A 22860-nucleotide genomic window follows, 5' to 3' on the forward strand; every position below is an offset into this window, starting at 1 on the left:
CCTTGAAGTGCTGAGGCCCTCAGAAATCTTACCAGAGTGTCAGTGGCACTGATGCCTTYCAGGGTTAAAACTCTTTGTCTGAGGATCACTGCTGGATTCAGGTACTGTGCTGTGGAAGCTACATTACATTTCTCTCTCTTACTGAAGTGCAACTACTATGGTACTCCATCTCCTCTTACTTTTCTTTCTGAAAATAAAATTTAAGACTCTATGTTAYAGTTTTCATTACCTGGACAGATGGTACTGCCCTCCCTTACCTTGGCTTTGGAAGAGGTTGATAACAGTTGTTTGAAGATTTCTGACAAGTAGGCTAGAGTGACTTCTTTCCTCAATTATTCTTTATGAAAATAGGAATCAAAGTCATAATTGAGAAATTCCATAAAGACCATGATACTTTGGAGAAGAGGAAGAACATTTTGCCATTATACCAAAGAACACATTCTAATAAAACAGRTCTTATAGGTTTACAAACTATACTTTCTAATATTTTAATTTCAATTGAAGTGTTTTTAGTCTCAAGAYTAAAATATGGAGAATGCAGAAACATAAAACCCAAAACCAACCAAGCTAGGAAACCAAACAAAATATACTAGCTTTCAATGAACATTGGTCTGTAGATTTTTGAAACAAGTAACAGAAATTCCCAGCACTCCCCAATCAATTCCCTCATAGAACTGTGAACACAATTCCAAAGTGACTACAGGCTACAAGTRAAATAAAGCATTATACTTGACCCCACCTCACTTGAGTATGTCAGCAATCACATCTCTAATACTGGGCTTTTTCAGAAGGTGAAGGATAAGATGATCTCACCCTTGATGCTTTATTAGTCTAACTCAAGCTTGTTTTAGTACCTGTAGTGCTGTTTCTACCTGCAGCACTCTGGGTAGCAGCAGACAATATGGGAAGCCTCTAAATRCTTCAGAAAAAGATGTAATTTGGGCTGATGTTCAGGATCATTCCTAGCYGTTATCATTGTTTCCTCTCCTGCCCCTGGTYCTTACTTTCCTTCTCCCAAATGAACAAGCACACTGGAAAGCCAATCAATGTGATGCATTTACAAGGGAAGACTRTCTCAACAGGAGAAGCCTGAAGGGCTGAATGGGTCAAAGACAGCCTAAAAAGCAAACAAATTCATCAGCTTGGGGTAGCCCCTCTTCCRGTATCTATTCCAGCTCACAGAATTATTCCTCTATTGTTACTGAAAATGCAGTAGTAAACATAAAGTTACTGGCCACTACTCCTGAATCACAGCAGCTGTGTGTCTACCAGACATGGTACAAATGCTATATACACTGTCACATACACACACACACACACACACACAGGACAAGTTTCTAGCACAGCTGAAGATAAAATGCATAATGACCCATTCCTCCTTCCTATGACCCTCCTAAGGAATGGAAGTGAAAGAAGTATGAGAATTCTTGAAGGAAAGGAATGCATTTAACAGTGGCATATAGCAGTATATGACTAGCAATTCAGATCCTCTGTTACCATAACCACTGTGAACACTGAGGGTAACCACACAGGTGGTATCTTTATTTCACAAGATTAAAGATACAGTACAAAATGAATCTGTACATCTTTCTATTAACAGAATTTGTTTACACAATTATATTACATTTGACCAGCCTTTATACTGATTTTAAATACAAAATAAATTTACAAAACTCCTACAAGACCCTTAAAGAACTGTAGCTGATAAAAACAAAGGGTTCCCCCCATAGTCCCTATTTGCCATATGCATTTGCAGTAGTTCAAATCAAACTAAATCTTTTCAGTTTAATATTCTCTGAAATAAAAATAGAATTTCAGTTCATTGTTGCCTATCTAAAAGGAAAGCAACTTGCAAAGRTGAGTGTAATCCCCTTTTATAGGCCAAAACTAGCATATAATAGGTGGAATTAGATAATGCATAGTCTTAAAAGGTCCTTTCACAAGCCATGTCTTAATGTTCTTCCCCCCAATTAATAACATTTGATTTTTTTTTTCTTTAATAAGAACAGCTGACTTATGGAAGATGACTAACAAGTGGGTAAAACTGTCTCGTAAGAGTCTTATGGGTATGCCTGTTATCAAAAGACTTACCTTCTATTACACTGTCCCATGATGGACAATATAAAGCAAGAAAATTATTTCAACAGATAGCTCTGGCACAAGTTTCACTGGTGATGAACTAGAATCCTATTTTCTCAACAGTTCAGCATTTATTTGAACTAGCAAGAACAGCTAATGTCTTTGATTAATAATTTGAGATGCAGAACAATGCATCTCTCCAGACATTTTCCCCCAGTTTTCCTACCCAGAGAAATTTCACCAATAACACTGCTCTGTAGTTCCACTTTCTGTGCAGGGTAAGAAGTGCATGAGTTTAGGAAGGTCAAATAGGCAGGCTCTGGCCTATGTTACTACACACAAAGTATACAACTTTTCCATTCAAACCATGCTGAACATACCAGAAAGCCTTCTAAAATACTCCTGCATATAAACGATAAGATAACCTGTGTGCTACCAAAAGGGCAAAGTACTTCACTTCAGTAAACTAAGCAACTCAGCTTCTTTAGGAAAAAGATGCTTGATCAACTGAGTACACAACAAGAAACATATTGCTAAATACTTTCCTCAAAATGCAAGTTTCAGAACAGAATAGCAAGGGATTGTCACAAAAACTTAAGTCATGGTGTAGATAACTGATTTAGAAAACTTATTTCTTTAATCCCTGAGTTAACTTGCCATTATTTATGGTAAGTACCTTTTTATTTCTACCACCACATTCAAATGAATGTCATCTGAAAAAGTTAGTGGTAGTAATTTGGTGGAAGGGAAAAATGCAGGAGAAAGACTTGCTTATTGCTCCTTCAAAAAGCATTTTTTAAAAAATGAAATAACTTGCTGATCTTCAATTATTTTCTTCTGCTGATTTCTTGAATGTAAAAATGCACCAGATTCACTGAAAGTCAACTATAAGACTGTCACATAGCAGCAGTGATGAAATTCTCATGCAAATAAGATACAGCTTTTAGAATTTAGTTCTAATAGATCAAACAATCAAAACATTTTAATAATGCAGTAACAAAATTGTTAAATGGCCTAGGAGACCAATACCAATGGTACTTAAATGAAAAACACTTTCCATATAATTTTTAATTAATTCATGCCAAGCTAAAAAGTTATTAAGTGACAGTGGCAAAAATATTTCAGAGGGAGTTTCAGAAGTCACAGCTATCTTAGAAATGCAGCTGGGGGAATGCTGTACATTTAAGACACTACATTGAAGTTCAATACTGTTTCATCTGCTAATGATGATTAAGACTGAACAAATCATTCCTCTACCACATGCTGCAACCCTCCACATTAAAAMTCAAGATTTGTTTTTGTATGACCAGCATAAGCATTGTGAAGTACTGAGAAGTTCTACCTATAATACTAGTACCTTTAATCCTAGTCATCCACRACATTTCCATTTACAAAAGAATGGATTGCTTATCTTCTGTCCCAAACTAGAGATCTATTGTGCAATGATCTCCTTGCAAATGTGCCAAGTATGAAACMATGCCAAAATCTCATTTCTAAATAAAGTGTATTGATATGTTGTTGCCAATACACTGGAAAAACATTTGCATGAAAAGAAGCCCTTAACCCTTTAAACACAACAGCTTTTGTCAGAAAGTGGCTAAAGCCTCCTCATTTGTATTTCATTCAGCTTTAAGTTAGTATATTCAGAGGGTTTAATGCCAGTAAAGAAACAAAAATGTAACTACCATTGGTAAATAAGAACAGACACTTCTGCATTTCGTGCTTTTAAAGTATTCCCCGAACTTCTTCCCACCCCCAGCCCTGGAAAATAGACTTCAATGAAAATCATCACTAAGTGAAGATTCCACTTGCAGTCTTGAATCATCAGTCAGGTCACAGGTCACATTCTTTACACTCATTAAAAGGCCTTTACACTGACCCGGTGGCATCAAAAAGCCATAAACCACTGGTCTTTCTCTTTGGATTTTCTTATTATAAGGGGTCCTTGAGATGGCACAGTAAGAGACGTTACTGTGACTTTCATCTATGCCAGGTACAAGAGAGGTTGGTGACARCCAGAGCTCCCCTGTAGCTCTGGAGTAGCATTACTGGCATAAGCCCATGCCCTTTATAGAGAGTATGTATTTCTGTGGCTCTTTTTTGTAGATGCATTAAGCAGATGCATGCATGAGATACACACGTTTCTTTCTTGCAGTGCAAATCATTAATTGTTCAAAATGAAATATAGAACTTCCAACCCTAAAAACAAGTCAGCTAACTCAGTAAGGTTTCTGGCTCTCTCCTTCAGTGTGCACAGTAATACTGGTGCTTTCTGCAATCCAGACTCCGCCTCTTTGTAATGACAAATTTTAATTTAGGAACACTACTAATATGGTTTATGTCATGAAATATTGCAAAGTACAYAGGCTCCTGAAAAGCTTTAGAAGTATGTGAGATCTGGGTGTTGTGTGGACAGTTTTCAACTGGTGAGTTTTACAGACCCAATCAGTCCTACTCCACCTCATGGGCTATGTACTGACTGCTGAGAACTGTCTAAGGGGAATGGAGGAAAATACCCAAAACAAAAATGYACAAATGGAAAGTGGTATGTTTGCTGGCTTAGTTTTACAGGGCTTATCAATAATCTATGTTAAATCATCCAAGACAGCATAAAAGACCAAAATGTAAGGAATACTAAAAAATATTGAAACAAGCACTATAGAAATACTTCAGATGCAGATCAGAATTTAAGTTCCTAACAGCTCTCATCTTTTTAGAGTTTGAATATAGTYCAGCTTCTTGGACTTAAATTTGCCATAAAATTATTTATTCTTATTACTTTTATAAAGGGCAACTGCTATCAAGCAGGCAAAAATCTTCCACTGCTAGCCTTCTGTCTCTCTAGGAGTTGAAAAGAACTCTGAATAAAGAGGAACTAGATACAGCAGGCAACATTTTTGTAGTAGCACTCTTGTGTTTCCATGAAAAAAGCCATAGTGTTATTCCATTGGCACTGAAATAACATTCAAATCAGTTTCAAAATAATTTTCTTATCCCTGAAAAAAGGCATCATTCTAAGCAGCTTTCAAACTTTTTTTTTTTAACTTCTTTGTGCCTCTTTTGGGGGAGGGACTGTTGATCCAAAGTCCTAATTCACAATGAAAATTGTTCCTTTTTGAAAAATCCAGTTCTTTCACTGAGGCTCTTGTTGCTATTGTGGTGCTTGATGCTCTGGGGGTGGTTCTTGTTGAGGCACAGCTGGCCGCAGTCCTGCTGGTCTGGGAATTGCTTGATGTTGCCTTTGTCTGTAAGCTATAATTGTTCCCAGGAGCAACGCGATGATAGTCATAAGATAGAGGTCCCACTCAGGCCCCAGCAGCTGGTCCATATCAATATGTGAGAATACCTCCCTTATCTAAGAAAGAAGAAGTCCACATCATCATGTCAAAGAACATAAATGAGACATTACTTTGATTTGTAACACTTTTTATGTAGAAGTACCAGTTTTAAAAYTTAGTGTTCTTTTCCTTTCTGAAAAAAATAGTATCCCATCAGTGACATTCTTAGTTTCCAGGAAGTAAAATACCATTAAGACTAAAAGCCATGCTATATAGGACGAGTTACTCTATTTTAGAGATGAAGGTTCTCAATATGGAGCTCTGTGGCTTTCCCATGAATGATAGAGCATTAAGCCCCAGGACATGCGTATGGTACAATGCTGTGATTTGTGCAGGTAATGGATAGGGAAATTAAAGTGACTTACTGTTAGTTTTGTTTGAAGAGCCTTTTTATAAGATTCTATTTCCATAAGCATTAGCTGAGATGCACTTTTATGCTTCACTACTGTATCTGATGATACACAGTCACTGACAATTTAATCTGCACCAGCAGACTTGAAACTTGGAAAGACTGTGTTCTGCATACTAGCTTCTGTAAGTGCTACATGTGTATTTGCCCAGTTGGCCTAGAGTATTTTGACTGTACACTCCTGGAAGTTCTCAGTCTCTAGACTACTAAATTTTGCCAAACTTCGGTGAACTGCCTGAAACTGCATTTGCTTTGGATGGTAATAACGTCCACAACATTTTAATTAACTAACCCAAAAAGGCAGTAAGATGTCAGAAAACTGAGAAATATTGGGAAGACTTCACCTTAATTCCAGGCAATTTTTTTCCCAGGGCCATCACCCAGTGGAAACTCTACCAAATACCTGAACAATCTAATACAAATACATTTTGCCCCCCACAGAGATCAAACAATTCTAATGGTGTTGTTGCAGCTGAATATAAAACACCATGAGAATTAGGGGTCCAAACAATTTCTTTTTCCCTGAGCAATKATGTCAGTTAAATCTGCTTCATTTTGATAGCAGATGGTCATGGGTAAGAACAGTCAAACAGTTTTGAGAACTTCTCCTCAAGGGGAGAACAACATAGAAGAGCACAGGCTGTGCACATTTCAGTTTCACAGAGTTGCACAAATAGGAAATAAGAATCAAAGCTTCAGACTTTCTTAATATGCAACAGCAGGAAACAAATCTATCCTAAATCCTAAATCTATCCTCTATGCAGAAGGCTCAAGCAATATTTCTATTAAGCAAGATTACAAATTGAGCTTCTTTTAAAAATRGAAAACACATTTGCTGATTTCTTTTAATTCTGCATTACTTACATTGATTTCTCGTATATACTGCAAGGAATAAATCACTCCAAGCTTGCAAAGTGCTAGGAAGACTGGAACCTGAGCATCAGGGCTTGCTTCAGCTGCCATGTCGTAGAATCGTTTTGCAAGATGAATATCCTAAAGTGAAGAAAATTCAATGCTCAATTTTAAAGAAGTTGAAAAATTAACCCTAATGTTTTTTTCTCAAAATATGTTTGAATATACAAGTAAATGGAAGTTTCCATTTGAAGATGAAGCTATTTTAACTGATGCTAGAATTCAAGTTCACAAAGAGGTTAGTAGTAAGATATTCAACCTATTCACTGTAAACCAAAGCAAATATTTAGGTAACTCTAGTACACTAACATGTTCAACATCACACCRAACATGAAAGACTAAGAAAAGCGCAAGTTCCAGAGGAATATGCAGCAGCATTTCCTCTCAGTTACACTACAGTATGCCTGCAATATAGTGCAGCTTCTAACCATTTCTGCACCCATGCACAAATGAGATTTTATTCCGTGTCCAAAATGCACGACTTGCATTAGTGAAGGCAGCCTGGTAAAAGCGTGAGCACAAACAGAGAGCAACTTTAAGAAAAGCTTAAATTAGCGCTCTCTTTGTGGCAATTGAAACAAGGTGGTGACTTGAGAAACAGGGAATATTGGTATTTTAATAGACCAAGAGAATAACTAAAAGGTGCCTATGTAGACCAAGACAAATGTTGAAGCTTACTGAAAATGGAGAAAATTAAGACATTTTTTTACAGTTCCAGGTCAAATTATTACTAAATTTATACATTAATTGCATGAATTAATCATACATTATGGTAAGGTAGGCTGCTCAAAATTAGTAAGTAATTGCCAAGTACATTATTTCAACACATACAGAAACATGTTGTTCTATAATCCATAAGCTTTAATTAACTCACAGACAGCAATACAACACAGGCTTCCTAGAAGAAGCAGATTCACTGTCTTCTTTAGGTAATATGGTTTGCCTAAACTGAAAACGATAGCTAATAAATCATTGTTGGTCTGCTTATCATTTGTTAGCTTGTTTTCAAAATGGCATCACAMAGGAAACCATTTAATCAGAGGATGATAACAATCCTGTACTAAAATATCATGAACCTGGACTTGATTTGCATTCAGTTCACTACACTTCAAAATCTTGAAAGAACTACTAAAGCATAGGGCACCCCTTTTGCCAATATTCACAGTTTTGGGCAAATGTTTCTTTCCTGTCTATGCATAATTCCTTCACATTGTTCAGTGTGAATTGGATATACTTTCCATTTCCTACTGCTGAATGTATTGGGATACATGCTAATTCCCATTAAGTGGCTAGATAGTACCCAAAGTCCAGTAGCAGTTATCTAATCTGATATTAGCAAACGTACTCTAATGAGGCAGACTCTCAGTCTACAGCTTACTTACCTGCTTGATGCCCAATCCCTTCTCATGCATGTAGCCTAGATTAAACATTGCTTGAGCACTGTGTTGCTGTTCTGATGCCAGTCGATAGTGAATAAATGCAGTTTCATAATCAACATCAGTACCAAATCCGTAAAAATGGTAATCTCCAAGCTTAATTCTTGCAACAGTATATCCTATAAATCAACAACAAAAAAGGGTAAAACAGCCGGGCCAAAAAATCCTTTTAGTTTCCTATGAAGATGCAGCTTTATTATTACTTTTCACAGTTTGCACAAACTGTCTATCTTCCCYGCCAACAGCTTTTATTTTTTAATTTTCTATTTGCAGATAAGACCTTTTCCCAGTAATTCTACCAAAACTTCAATTCTACYAAAGCTGTGAAGTGGAATCAGCTGAAAACGCGTAACATACTCATAATTAGTCACTTATTATGGAAAAACTTTTCATTTGCTACATGGCCATTAAAGGATTCAACTTTTTTTGAAAATACTGACTGTRGAAATTTGAAAAATAGTGTCTCATCATCCATGCCTTCATCTCAATTTCTTAATTTCAACTAAAAGCTTTGAAAGTCTGCATTAGGCTCTATTTACATGATACTCTTACTCTGCAGTAAAAAACTAGTAGACAGATGTAGTAGATGCACCCATTTGGAAGTTAAGACACCTCAAAATATTTAATCATTAAGTTCATTTTTGCTTATTTTAGGACAGGATCACAAGCACCAGAGTTCAAATTTGTGTTGTCTGGACACCAAGGCCACACTCTTCATCAGTGAACTCTGCTTACTTTGAACAGGAAATTTCATTTTTTATAAATTATGATAAATAACAAATTACTTTTTAGGATTTGGTATATCTTTCCATGCAGATACTTTTTAAAGATTAGTATAAACACTGCTAATGTTGTTTAAAACTGCTCTACAATTCCGTATGGAACAACAAAAGAAACTGTACATTTCTTAGTCTTTTTTGTCTTCTGTATCACAGAAAGGYTCGGACCTGCAAGCATACTACAATAACACTATAGCTAACAATGAAACAAAGAATACCAGCTACCCTAGGTGGAATACAACTTCTGTTGGACAGAAAGAGGTAAATGTTCCCTTCTTATGTGTTTCATAACAAAACCTATGAAATCATACATTAATGGCTCTACTTAATGCCAAGGCAACCTTCCTGTCCGACCATTTGGGAGGCACTCTGGCCTTCACACACCCACCACTACAGACTGTTACTGCGGGACCGAAGCCCCTCGGCAGTGGGTGGCTCCAAGAGCTGATGGGCGCTTGACTCCCTACTCGCATACCATCAGACAAGCTTTCCTTACTGACATCACCCTGGCCTTCCAAGGGTAGAGTCTCATATGCCTGCATATTTTAAACAATTCAATAATGGCACAGTAACACAAAAAACATCAGCTTGAGCTTACGCTTCCCAGGAAGAACTCTGAAAAAAGGAATACCTGGGCATTTATACCCTCAAAGTCTGTTCTTACTTAAGTCCTGGGCTCCTTTTCTCCTGCTGTGCCTCTGAGTGTTAGGTCACCTGGCTGGGCCACAGGTCCCTGAGCCCTTTGTTATGCAAAAGGTCAGCAGTTCATGGCCCCTGGCCTCAGGCTCCTCCCACACACTGCAGCTGCAAACCTGTACTGAATGTATTCCTCAATATAAAAAAAACTGATTGGAATTGTGAGGTACAGACATACCTTGAGAAGCTGCTCTATTCCARTGAAGCAAAGCTCGAGGATAGGTTTCGTTTTCTCCTACTATACTAGCTTCTTCTAAAGAAGAAAATAATCCAGTTAAATAGAGCCATAGTATATGCACACACAAGCATAGAAYCCCCCTGCTTATATTCAGTCTGCTGAAATAAATTAAAAATTTGAAGCAACCTGTGTTATACAGCAAACAAGATTCAACCCATCTGAAACGTATAAACCGCCCTTTCATTTATACGGCCTTTCCATTTATCTGCCCACACAAGATCTAGGAACAAACCATATAATTTCACCTTGAACTATGGCTTACCAAGCATCTCTCCCATTCCAGCGGTAGGAGATTCTGATGCATACTTGTGGAATGACAGGAGATGCCAGATAATTTGGCCTTTGACAAATACAAGGTTGAAGTACAACCTGTTACAGTTTGGCCAACTGAAACTCAGGACTAGTCAAGTAAAACAAAACTCCTTAAACAAGCCAGAGACTGCATGTTTTACATAGCAGTGCTTCAGCTACTTCAGAAGTTGTCCATGTCATAATTTCAGGGTTCCTGAACTATCAGAGTTCAAACTTCAAAGGATTTATAACCTGGACTTCTAGAGTAATTATGGTTCCAGCTGTACTACCTCACAGTTGACACAAAGATTTTCTGTATAAAGTGTATAAAATAATTTTAAATCAATCTCCAGTTGACATGTAGATACATCTGAAAAAAGACAATGAGAGTTTTAACCCAGGAGAAAATGCTATTTCTTTGCAAGCATGCACTTCCAGCCAAGACTGCCATTACCGTACCTTATCTAAAGATGATTCACATACACACCTTTGAAAAAACAATAACTGGAAATTGGGATGTTAGATTAGCCCATCAGCCACTAATAGATGCTTTCAATACTAAAATATAAAGCTGGCAATGAGACCTAGAGATTTGGTACAGAGAAAGTTTAAAATACTGGGTTTTGCAATTTCTAGAAAGATTTGTCATTGTACTTCCATTGTCTCCCTCTGACTTCCAACTCTAATAAAGCCAAGTTCTAGTCATCTAGGTCCAGTAAGACACACAGGACAAGTTTTTTTTTTTCAAATCTAACAGAACCAACTGCCCAGCTGCTTATCCCTGCTTCAAGAGTAGCATCAGTAAAGTTACACAAAGAAGAGGGTGCCAAGAAAATGCATTACAAGAGAAAGTACAAAGGACACAGAGATTTGTATGCACAGGACAGGCCAAACATAAACCTAATGGAATTCCCACTTTCACAACTGTGCTTAGGAAATCCACCGAAGAGAACTTTTAGCACTGTGCAACTTTCTAGGGACTCTGCCTATGACATTTTAAAATCCTTAATTCAGAAATTAAATGTACTTTAGCTTATAGTCCAGAAAGTCATCCTTAGAAGTGAAAATGAAAATGGATTGCTTTCCTGTGAAAAGGAGAGGACTAGAGTTTTATTGAAGTTCTAACACGCCAACTCCAGAAAAACCCTTTTCAGTACATATTCAGGTTCTTACTCTGATCAAGTATGAAAGCAGCATTGCTTTGTGCAACTTCATAGCCTTGTTCAGCCAGAAGAAGATACTGAACCACAGCAGAATTGGAATCACCATCTTTATAGCTGTTGTAGGCAGTCATCAGTCTTTCAGACCAACGCCCCCGTTCGCATACATTCTTAAACAACTGCAGAGGAAAAAGGAAGGGGGAGGATATTGGCTGTCAGGAACTTCAAAAATTTAGGCTTTGCAAGAAGTAAACGTTTAACATTCTGATGCCTGTTCAAAATATTTATATTTCACTGAAAAACGTGACAGGCAAACTCCCCTATTTAAGACAGGCTTACTTTAAAATAAAAGTTGCTAAGCAGGTAGATGCTTAGTAACTTGTAAGAGTCTTAGTAAGTAAAGATAATAACTTGTAAGATTCAGATGCTTACTCAGAATTATTCTTTAGTATCTTAGTTTTTTTTGTTACACTTAAATCAAGGTATAAGTGAAGAATTTTTCACACTGATGCTTGCTTTGTGTTACATTCATTTGATTTTCTTCAAAATTAATAAAGCAAATTCAAACTCGACAAATAAACAAAAAAGCCGAAGATTTTTCTCATGAAATACAAACGAGTTTGCTAATATATCACTTTCCCTTTTAGTAGCCTTGACTCAGCACTCACTGCTGTAAATACCCCAGTTGTGGTTATAGTCAAGTCTATCTCTTGCAAGTCAGTATTATTGACCTATAAACGGATGACCTTACCTCAACAGCAGTATGACAGGACCGCATCACTCCAGTGCCAGTAGCATGCATCTGAGCCAGATTATAAAAAGCCAGAATGTGACCACCCTGGGAGGCCAAGTTAAAATATTTCAAAGCCTGTTTATAGTCTTTCTTGACTCCAATGCCATCTAAAAGAAAATATTCAATTATTGCTATTAATTCCTCTTGAAAAGCAGTGTTCTACGAAATACAGTACTCTTCAAAATTACTCACGAAAAGCACTGTTAAAGTGCTAGGAAAAACCAGAACGAAAATCAAGCTCAGTGTAGTAAGCCCATTCTATGAGCAGTGTATGCACACTTCTAATGCCACCTAGTGAACAGTGACTGAAAGAGCAGGTGCTTAGACCTGCAAATCGCTTTGATGCCACTTACTGTAATACATGGAACCTAGCTGGAGCTGTCCATCAACCCATCCCTGTTCGGCAGCCTTCTGGAAATACTTTAGTGCTAGCTCATAGTTCTGCAGGAAGATTTGGTCATTAGAGCCTTGCAATACATCAAAGTTTAAGAGAAAAATACGTATGTGCATATGTGTAAAGACAAAGCTGTATTACAGTAAAAATACAGTAAGATGTTCCAGGGAAAATATTAACCTGTTCAAAATTTGGAAACAAAAAATGAAATAGACTACAATGCCAATAGCCTGTTGTAACTCTGCAGCTACGTCTAAGCTGGCACCCACACAGAGCATTGCTATGAACAGTTATGCTTAACAGAATGGAAGCTACATTCTGTTTCTAGAACACTTATTTCCTCAATTTGAGGCCAATTTGACTTTTGACTATCTGTTTGCATAACTGAATATAAAACATTTGACAAGAAACCTTCCTACGGGAAAAGCAATAGAGCAAATGAACTAATTAAAAGTTTCAAAGTGTTCCTCCACTCCCACAGGAGACACAAAATSAGGACAGTTAGGATTTCACAAGAAAATTATAGATAAGCACAAATCTCCTGTATTTCTAATAGTTTATGCAACATCTTCAAACTTATGAGAGGAAATCAGCATGTTTCCTTCATAGCTGCTAACTCCGCAGTGCATGATTTTTTTACATTACAGATTTCCTCAAAGAATTTTCAATGTAAYACAGATTTTCACAATTAAGCCTTCTACAGTACTTCCCTCCAGAAAAAAAATCTGTTGACAACAAAAAGTCACACAATCACCTATGATTAGAAAGACGACTGTCAAAAGCTTACCACAGGAACACCTCTTCCATAGAGGTAAGCCATTCCTAATCCACTCTGTCCAACTGGATTACCCTGAAAACATAGAAAAACACTTATGCAAAGAAAGGCAAAAGCTACACCTACATCTTTCAAGTTTGTTATGTCTTTAACATCACTAAAAGATAGAGTACTCAAGATAGATTCATTTTTTGCTCCTAGTAATAGTTATTTAGGGAGGAAACAGCATCTGTGGTAACTTTTATTCAGTAACTACACAGATGATGAACAGGGAAAAAACTTCCAATACTAGGTATGAAGGTCTGCTGTGCATTTTTACAGTGCCATGCAAGTTGTAGAACCCATAACCGTAGAAAGATGGGGCATTAATAGCTCTAGTTTTTCAAAGTTCAAAATGTTTTGGATGTTGCAGAACCTCCCAAAACAACCCCAGGGACTCTAAGAATCTATTTTAATGTCAGAATGGTGGCTGTCCTGTGGGCTAAATTACTAACCACTGCCCCTATAAAAGTATGCACAATGGCATTACTTCTGTGCCAGGACACGTGATGGGGCACATCAGAAATCTTCAGTGAATGTAGGAAATGAGCACATTGAGAGATCCTCTCTTCAGCACAGAGATGTGGAACAGCATTCTGAATGTAGAATATTAGAACTGTGAAGGCAGTACCTTACAACAATTCCTTCAGAACTTAATCTACTCTGTTTCACATGCTAAACATCCTTCCTGGAGGACTACTGTACACATAATACCATAAGGGATAGGTCAAAGACACACACAAGGGATTAACAATCAAAAAACATCATCTCAAAAAACAGTCCATGAGATGGGATTCATTGTACCATGAGGTATAAATATATATTCACAAAACAGAAGCAAAAGACCATAGTATCAGGGCACAGTAAATTTCTGTGACAACTTCAGATTAACAAAAACTAGCACTTCACAGAACTGCAGACTATTTAGGCGGACAATATTTCACACTGAATTAACAAAGTTAGACTATTTATGAGAGCTAGATTTCTTATGATGAACACAGCCTCATGAAGCACCATGGCCAGAGCAGTTTTTGGCATCTTAGACAAGCAAGGTTTAATTATGGGCTAATCTGGTAGAGAAGCTGAGAGTAGGTGTGTGCACATGGAAGGGCACATGAAGCATTCACAGATTTCAAAGCTAATCAGCTTCCTAGTGTACATGCTGTATTTCCAGCTTACAGATAATCATACCATATCAGCAGCTTTCTTGAAATACTGAAGGGCTGTTTCATTGCTCTGAGGTACAACATCACTTCCTTCTGAGTACATCTGAAAGAGAGAACCCATTACTGAAGAACAGCCAAAGACCTCGGTTTAATGTGAAGACCATGAAGCATCTTCACTTTACATATGAATGAGTCTATTGTACTTAGATTGACTATTGCGTTACAGAATAATCATTAAAACTTGTCCAGAAGCAGAAAACGTATCTCTTTGCTGTAAAATTCAGAGGGTTTAACTTTCTAATGGAAAATGAACTGCCCATAAAATTAAAAAGTTTTATGATAATACCCTTCATTTTTAATCTCTACCAACGTGCAGTGAAAAACATGTAATCAGTCAAAAATCTTAAAATCAGTGGAAGTCAAACTGTATYGGCAGTCAAAATACTTTGAAAAAACAAAGCAAAAATTGTTTATTAAACAAAATTCACTTCAGCATTTATTAGACACAAAACACTCAAGCAGTAGAGAAAGCAGGAATTTCTTCTGTCAGGTACCTTTAAAGGACATGAATTTTGCATCTTCTACTACCATAACAGCCTGAAAAAGATGAGCTAGAGCTGGTGCTTATTGCAGCCTAACCTGAGAGGGTACTCAAATGGAGTAATAAGGATTTACCTTGTCACAGGCTGAAGGTAGTCTGCAACCCAGATCTCAGACAAGTGACCTAAATACCTTTCTAAGCAGTAATGCATTATCATCATCACCACCAGCACCTTGCCAATCATATTTTAGACTGAAAATCAGAACAGACTGGGTTCAAGATAAACTAGCTCTAGCTACCATGCCATGGACAGGGATGCTAATCCACTAGATCAGGTTACTCAGAGCCCAATCCAGGCTGGCATTTCCAGGGATGGGACATCCACAACTTATCTGGGCGACCTGTTCCAGTGCCTCACCACCCTCTGAATAAAGAACTTCTGCCTAACATTTAACCTCTCTCCCCATTTAATTTTAAACAATTTCCCCTTGTCCTATCACTATCTATTGTGCAAAATATTGCTCTCCCTCATTTCTGTAAACCCCATTTASAGGCTCTCCCTGGAGCCTCTCTTCTCCAGGCTGAAGAACCCCAGTTGTCTCAGCCTGTCTGCTTTGGAGAGGGACTTGATCCCCYTTATCATATTGATGGCCCTCCTCTGGACTCACTCTTACAGCCCCATGTGTTTCCTGTGCTGAGGACTTTACACCTGCACACAGCGCTCCAGGTGGGGTCTCATGAGGGCAGAGCAGAGGAGAATTGCCTTCCTCAACCTGTTGACCACTCCTCTTTTGATGCAGGCCAGGATGCTGTTTGCCATTTGGGCTGCAAGTGCACGTTGCTGGGTCACGTCCAGCTTTTCACCCATGAGATCCTCCAAGTCCTTTGCAGGCTGCTCTCAGTGATCTCCTAGTCTGTACTCATATTTGTACCGGTGCAGCCCCCCAACTTGCACTTGCTGAACTTCATGATGTTCTCATGGGCCCACTTATCAGGTTTGTCCAGTTCCCTTTGGATGGCATCCCATCCTTCTGTTGTGTAAACTGCATAATGTACAAGCTTGCRGAGGCTGTACTCGATCTCACTGGATGTGCCACTGATAAAGACATCAAAAATAGCACCGGTCCTGAAGACAGAGCCCCAAGGGATCCCACTTGTCACTGGCCACCTCCTGGACATAAAGCCATTTATCACAACTCTCTGGGTATATCCATCCAGCCAATTCCTTATCTGCCAAATATTCCATGCATTGAGTCCATGTCTCTCCAATTTGAAGATAAGGATCTTGTATGGGATCATGCCAAAGGCCATACAAAAGTCTAGTAGCTGACATCAGCCATTCTTCCCTTGTTGACCATGGTTGCCACTCCATCATAAAAGGCAACCAGGGAAGATCTGCTCTCAGACAAAAAGGCCTTAAGTCTGAGAAAACTGAAACAATGGCTCACCCCGCAGATAGATTCGGGCTTTAGTTCAGAGTAAGTGCAGACCTATCGGCAATTCTGATTCAGATGCCTCAATTCCCTACACAATGTAAGAACGTCTTTCCCATTTCTTTTCTCAACTTAGTRTTTCCTACTGGACAAAGTTTTGAAAAGCCTAACTTTTCCCCACACACTGTGTGGAAAAGATTAGTTGCCCATTCAGAGTTTTGAATTCCACCACAGAAAAAAGGACATTTAGCTATTTGATTATTTGATTTACAAAAACCCAAMCCTCTAGTTCAAGCACTATTTACAAAAAAACCAAAAGTTCTTAAAGGAAGACTCAAACAAGACATAGCAGACTACAACACTCAAATCCCACACAAAAATTCAAAACAGTAGCAAAACAGAAGTATGTAGACTCCAGCATTCAAGTTTCAGATTGCCTGATATCAGAAAGTAAGAAACATTTGCTGTTTTTCATTGCAAGGGAGTCAGTTTTCTTATTTTTGAGAGTGTTCACATCTTACCTTTCCTAGAAAAGCCATAGCATGTGAATTGCCAGCATTAGCCGCTTGATTGAAGTATTCAAATGCTCGCTGTAGAGAAGAAAACAAGTGTTTTAACCACCATAGTTAYGATCTGAGTAACTTTTTTCACAAGTGGAGCAGAGGCAGACAGCTTGTTAGCTAAGTTACCAAGTTCTTTTGGGAATAAAAGTTATCAATCCCACCTAATTCAATATATGTAACAGGGCTCTTCACTTACACAATCACAATATTAAGCAGAAATCCTTCTAATTTATCAGTGTATTCCAAAAACCAGAAGAAAAAACCCAACAAGCTACAACTGCTACCATACACAAGCTACACAGGCAAATCTTACTTTCTTATTGGACCTTCAAACCCTGTTCAGAATAGGAGAGATTTGCAAATTCCTGTTCTACTTTTACACAGAATTTGGTTCTACTCCCTTGGACCACTCAGTATCATCTCTGAACTCTTCTGGAGCAGTTACTCTGAGGTATTTTAAATATGATGACCAGTAAATAATTTCTGTATTGGATGAAATAATCCTCAGGGCTGTAATCCTTAGCTCTTAATTTTTTCAACACATACTTCAAGATCAGGTTAGCTATTTCAATTTCCATAAGAAGTAATTAAGTTGGGTTACATCAGCAGAAGCTCTATGCACACTTTCGTTCTCTAGTATTTAAAGTTGCACTGCTTAGTCTACAGAAGCAGAATATTCTTGCATAAACCAGACTAATGCATGCCCATTCTATCGTGAAGGTTGTCAAAAACAAAAACTGATTTCATCAAGTAGTACTTGAGCTGGCTGAACTTTTTTACATGTGGAACATTCTCATTTCTAAGATGATTAGTCCTTAATTATATAAAAAATCAGTTCCATCTTCTAGTCACATAAGGATTAAGTTTTATTGAACATGGCTATTGAAATTGTTACATACCATATAGTGTATTAAAAGTACACTTTTGCATCACTGTCTCAGCCATACTTTTCCCCCCTCAGCCAAGTGTAATATGTATCAGAGATATAGAGAAAATGTACCTGATGATTTTGCTCYACTCCTCTTCCTCCATGCAAGTGCAACTGTCCAAGACCAACCTAAAAATAAATTTACATTGCAAGTAAGTAACTTTGCCCTAGGAACTTTCTTTTCCTAGCAATACAGATACTGGTGAGCTAATTACATGTCTGTGACAAACAGACAATACCAGAGTTAAAGATGCTACAGAGTTCAAAGGCACAGATTTGCTTCAATAACTGCAGTAGTCCTATTTTTTCCACATTAGCCTAAATGGAAGTTTAGCCTAGAAAGAAGCAACATACTGTCCTAGATGCAAAATAACAACTGCTCATTTGAATCCTGCCTACCTAAGCCATACAAGACCAAGTTAGATAGCAACAATCTGGCTCTATTAGCATCCTCCCCTCCTACATTGTGTGTAGAGATCCAGCCTGCAGCATGCAGAAGTCATGCAAAAGCAGGAGCAGTGAGAAACTGAAATCCYCTGTCAAGGCTAGCTTTTTTAATCAAGCCTTCCTCCACAAATCTGAAGCTATCCTTGRAATAATCTGACTAGTTTCTAGTGCAAGCCAAGACCTCGTATCTAAGCTGCTGAAGCTGTAATGTTTCGGACTTATTTAAAAAAAAAAAAAAAAAAGCATTTTCTGTCCAAGTTCTACCTTAAAACCACTAAAATAAAATCTTTTCACATAGAAACTAATGGGGAAATACCAATCAGGTTTATTCAGAATGAAGAGAACATTAAAGCTCCAATGCCTATCCATATTTCATAAAGCTGTTCGAGTAATTCCGAAAAATGTCCGCATGCCATCAGGTGAACTGAATCTTACCTGTGCTTGTACATCTCCTTTCTCTGCTAAAAACTGGTAATATTGGATCAAGTCTTCTTCTAGCATCCCGCTTGCCATTCCYGGATTTTCTACTTCATCTGCTAAGCGAATTCGCTGAACCACTGTGCCACCAGTCAAGGAAATGTCACTAGCAACTGGAAAACAGATGAGATAAATTTTCAGACAGGTTTTTGCAACACAGAAATTACACCATGGACTTAGTAAAACCAAATGTATACAGAGCTTCAAGTTGTTACTCAAAATTAATTCCTTTGATACCCTGTAAGACATTTCAGTAGAGATWAAAATAGTCTATCATGATTCAGAGCCAAATAGGTAACTTGCTTAACAGCAGGAATTCTCTGTTTATACTATGAGTGTTGAGAGTACCTTAGTATCTTCTAGTTGAATGATATAGAAGTACATAGAAAGTCAAGAATGTTACCCTAGTAGAAGGCTTTTACCGTGATTAGCTACAAGTCGGTAGTGAGTGAGTGCAGATTCACAACTCTGAAGGACTCCTATCCCAGCCCAGTACCTGTAACCCTAGAAAGGAAAATATATAAATATGGGACTGTCAGTTACTTGAGAACATACTGATTGACATGTTACAAACTCTTTTCACATTACTTGAGGAAGATTTGACAAGACAAAAGGCAGAACAAAGGCCTCAAGTCCACTGTAGCTGCATTAAAAGCAAATGACTGACACTCTTAAAGGTTAAATATGGCCAAAATAGTTTGGATATCACTAAAGAAAAAGCAAATAAGACGAATGATACKTCAGGGTGAACATGTAAAGCCTTTTACTTACACTTTGCACTTCGTCTTAAATCTCACAGTACTGATTAAAACAGCATCTTTTGTAAAGATCTCTTTCATAGGTCTCATTCGATAACAAAAAATTTAAGTTGGATAATTCCGATTTAAATCAAGAGATGTAAAGTCTAAATTCATAGTGGTATATAGCTTAAAATGAGCAGACTAATCCTTACATTTAAAACAAATAGGGAAGATACTACTGCCCACCCAATGCATGCAAAATGATCTAATATTTGGATAGTGTATTCATATGAAAGAAAATCTTAACACTGAAWATGCAGGAGTACAAAAACACTCTTGCATGTTTAAAGTTATTAACTGTCTTACTTACCAAGATCATATGAGCAATCAGATTTCCTCCCAAAGCTCCAAAAGTGTAATACACCAGGGCCTAAAAATAAAATCATTGGTTATTTAACATCTGCCCTTAAGAGAAAATACAAGACCACAGAGTGAAAATTTCTAAATTACCTTAGCTTGACTTGAATTGACTCCTAGGCCAGATGCATACAGAAATCCAAGAGCCTAAAAATAAAATAAAGTTTGTCAGCACACCCTTTGAAAAATCAAGGATTGGTGTTCCTGGAATGCATAAGCATAAAGATTCAAAGCTGCAAAGGGTATGCCAAGCTCTACCTTCAGTTTGGTACTTCCTATATCTATGCTCTTCCCTGTCCCATTCAAGGTATGAAGTTTCTAAATTATTTAGTTGCTCAGGATGCTAACATAAATCAGTGTTTTACGAGAATTCAGATCAGTGAATCAAATGCAAGGAACAAAGTACTATTTCCCTGAATGTCGAGTGTAGATCTGAAGGCTCTAAACAGTGCAACAATCCTCGTGAAGCTAAGTGATATCGGTCAGGCTATTCATATACTCAGTTTGTCTCATACACCTGTGCAAATATATATGAACCATAGTCTTCTCTAGAAGACCTGCACTGTTTGATTCACTGTCTAACAGATCCTACAAATTTACAGTTTGGCATCTGCTCTGCCACAGCTTAGTTGCAACTGTGACTATAAATATAAATAGAATGCACAGAGCTGTTTGGAGAGGCTCTTTCAGAAGTTATTTTTGTTCTTAAGGTTTACATATTTACTGCTTTACCTATAACACCTGTTACAGCTGGTGGCTCAGAACAGAAACTAGTAGCATAGAAGAGGGCATATATATAGAAACGTCTGTATTTCACAATGCTTTTCACTATTCTAGGCAATCAAAACACACACAAAAATTCTCATTAAGACAGTATTGAATTCTAGACCAATAAAAGTAAAGGTCTTCATTGAGAGATAAAGTCCCTAGAGAAAACATGTTCCTGCTTTCTAAGGTAAATTAATACTCCACCATTAAACAGGGAACAGCTGGACATTTGGTAGCCAGAGATAAGAGAAAATTAATAGTTCTTGAAGAAGCTGACAATTCCAAAACAAGACAGAACTAAACCATAAGGATATGCAGATACTAAGACATTAAAACCAATAGCACCAATATTTTATAACATTTTGTAACAATAAATATGAACAATTCTATGTTTTAAGGCACTGGGACAAAGCAAGTCCCAATCCACTAAATACCTGTCAAGATTCCTAGGAGACTTAATTTCCCAGATTATAAACTAGTGTGTATATCTACCCATCTCAGGTAAAATTGCAAATGAAAAGACACATCATCCCACAAAAAACACCAAAAAATGTACACAGTTTCACAAGGTTTGTTGGCTGGACTCACCTGTATCTACCTGTTTTTTTTGACATATACATCCAGTGTAGTCAGTCATGCAACAGGAAAAAACTAAATTAAAAGACTACCACAATCCCATATTACCAGCAGTTAAATGTTGTTTTTTTTAACTCAAAGAGAAGATCTGTTCGTGTTTACTTTGAGGCTGCAGGTGMCATCTCTAAAAGGATCTTATAATGAGTATAACCTATAAGAAATTTATAGACCTATAGAAACATCTGTACAATTTAAGGACATACATACCATTTGTCCTTTAGGAGAACCTTCTTCTGTTAATTTTTCAAATAGTTCTTTTGATGACTGGATATTCTGCTTCAGGTAATCCCCAAACAACAAAGCRTAAGACACTTTCTCCATGGCCTTGGTATGATTCATGTCAGCTGCTTTCAGAAGATACTGATATGCTCTTAAGAAAAAACAATTTGTCAACTTGAGGCAAAGAAGCAGATTTCATTTATAAACCTGAAGGTTCTGGAGAAGCATTTTGTTTCTCTGTTTTAGCCTCTATTTTCTACAAATGCATCCACCTACAAAAATTTGTTCCAGCTACAAATCATCAATATAAGCAACAACTTGTGATTTAGCTCATGGACAAGCTGAACTTTAATGTTTGCTCTACTCTGTAAGCAAAGCAGTAAGCACTTCCTCTCCTCTAAGATATACAAGAAACTTAAGGTCAAATGATCACATTTTGGTAGCAATAATTTTAAGTTCTGTACTAGGCATACAGTACAATGACTCCTTGAAGAGACTTGTACATYACAACAGAAAGAAGCAGCCTGAAAAAAAGACTATGGGGTCTCTTCCATTTGAGTACAAAACCACTCCAGTGAAAACACCATGCCTTGGCCCAAGACAACCGCATGTGATCAATTTTGTAATGGAACAGTTATGCTAACAGTGAGGAGGATCTCTGGAAACTCCTCTTTCAGTCTCAGAGTCTAGGGTAGTCCTTCAATGTAATTTCACAGCAGCTGGTTTCACAGCAATTAAAGACCCTGTAACCTTAAACATGGTAACACGGTATTGTCAAATCTGCTCCAGCTTGGTCTGAGACCTTCCATAGCACTCCAAGATTTTTATTTACCTCTCCTTCTTTCTATTCTCAGACTTGTGCTCATTCTTTAGGACAGATTAAGGGACACCTAGTTCCTCACAGAACTTCATCTTCTAAGAAAGTGTAAGGTGCACAAGAGAACTAACATCTAATATTGTTTTACAATTTTTACACTATTTTATACAAAAAATACTACTCAGAATCCAGCAGATATTGCCTCCCTTTGTCATTGCCAAGGTGCARACAACCTCTAGATGCGCCTCAGTTTCCCTGATGCAAAGTAGGAAAGTACAGCCCCTTACTTCCACAAACAATTTAAAAATAGTAATAGTCCTCACATATTAATCAGCAGAAGTCACCACTTACTGAAGAAGTTGTCAACAT

At 37.5% G+C, this 22860-nt stretch overlaps 1 protein-coding gene across 1 annotated transcript in view; it reads right to left on the bottom strand.

Moving 5' to 3' along the window:
- Positions 1-1506: 1506 nt before the first annotated feature.
- Positions 1507-22860, bottom strand: part of SEL1L (SEL1L adaptor subunit of ERAD E3 ubiquitin ligase) — a 34152-nt gene continuing 12798 nt past the window's right edge. The window contains exons 6-21 of the mRNA XM_057382179.1: positions 21663-21825; positions 20145-20198; positions 20005-20064; positions 19317-19398; positions 18853-19007; positions 18043-18099; positions 17001-17069; positions 14531-14608; positions 13313-13375; positions 12485-12572; positions 12090-12238; positions 11352-11517; positions 9828-9902; positions 8121-8293; positions 6691-6819; positions 1507-5434 (exon numbers count right to left, since the gene is read on the bottom strand). Coding sequence (XP_057238162.1) covers positions 5231-5434; positions 6691-6819; positions 8121-8293; positions 9828-9902; positions 11352-11517; positions 12090-12238; positions 12485-12572; positions 13313-13375; positions 14531-14608; positions 17001-17069; positions 18043-18099; positions 18853-19007; positions 19317-19398; positions 20005-20064; positions 20145-20198; positions 21663-21825 — 1765 coding nt within the window. The 3' untranslated portion in view covers positions 1507-5230. The remainder of the gene's footprint in view (positions 5435-6690; positions 6820-8120; positions 8294-9827; positions 9903-11351; positions 11518-12089; positions 12239-12484; positions 12573-13312; positions 13376-14530; positions 14609-17000; positions 17070-18042; positions 18100-18852; positions 19008-19316; positions 19399-20004; positions 20065-20144; positions 20199-21662; positions 21826-22860) is intronic.

Source organism: Malurus melanocephalus, unplaced genomic scaffold (assembly GCF_030028575.1).
Source record: "Malurus melanocephalus ecotype Western Australia unplaced genomic scaffold, MMel_1.1 scaffold_0, whole genome shotgun sequence".
Lineage (NCBI taxonomy): Eukaryota > Metazoa > Chordata > Aves > Passeriformes > Maluridae > Malurus > Malurus melanocephalus.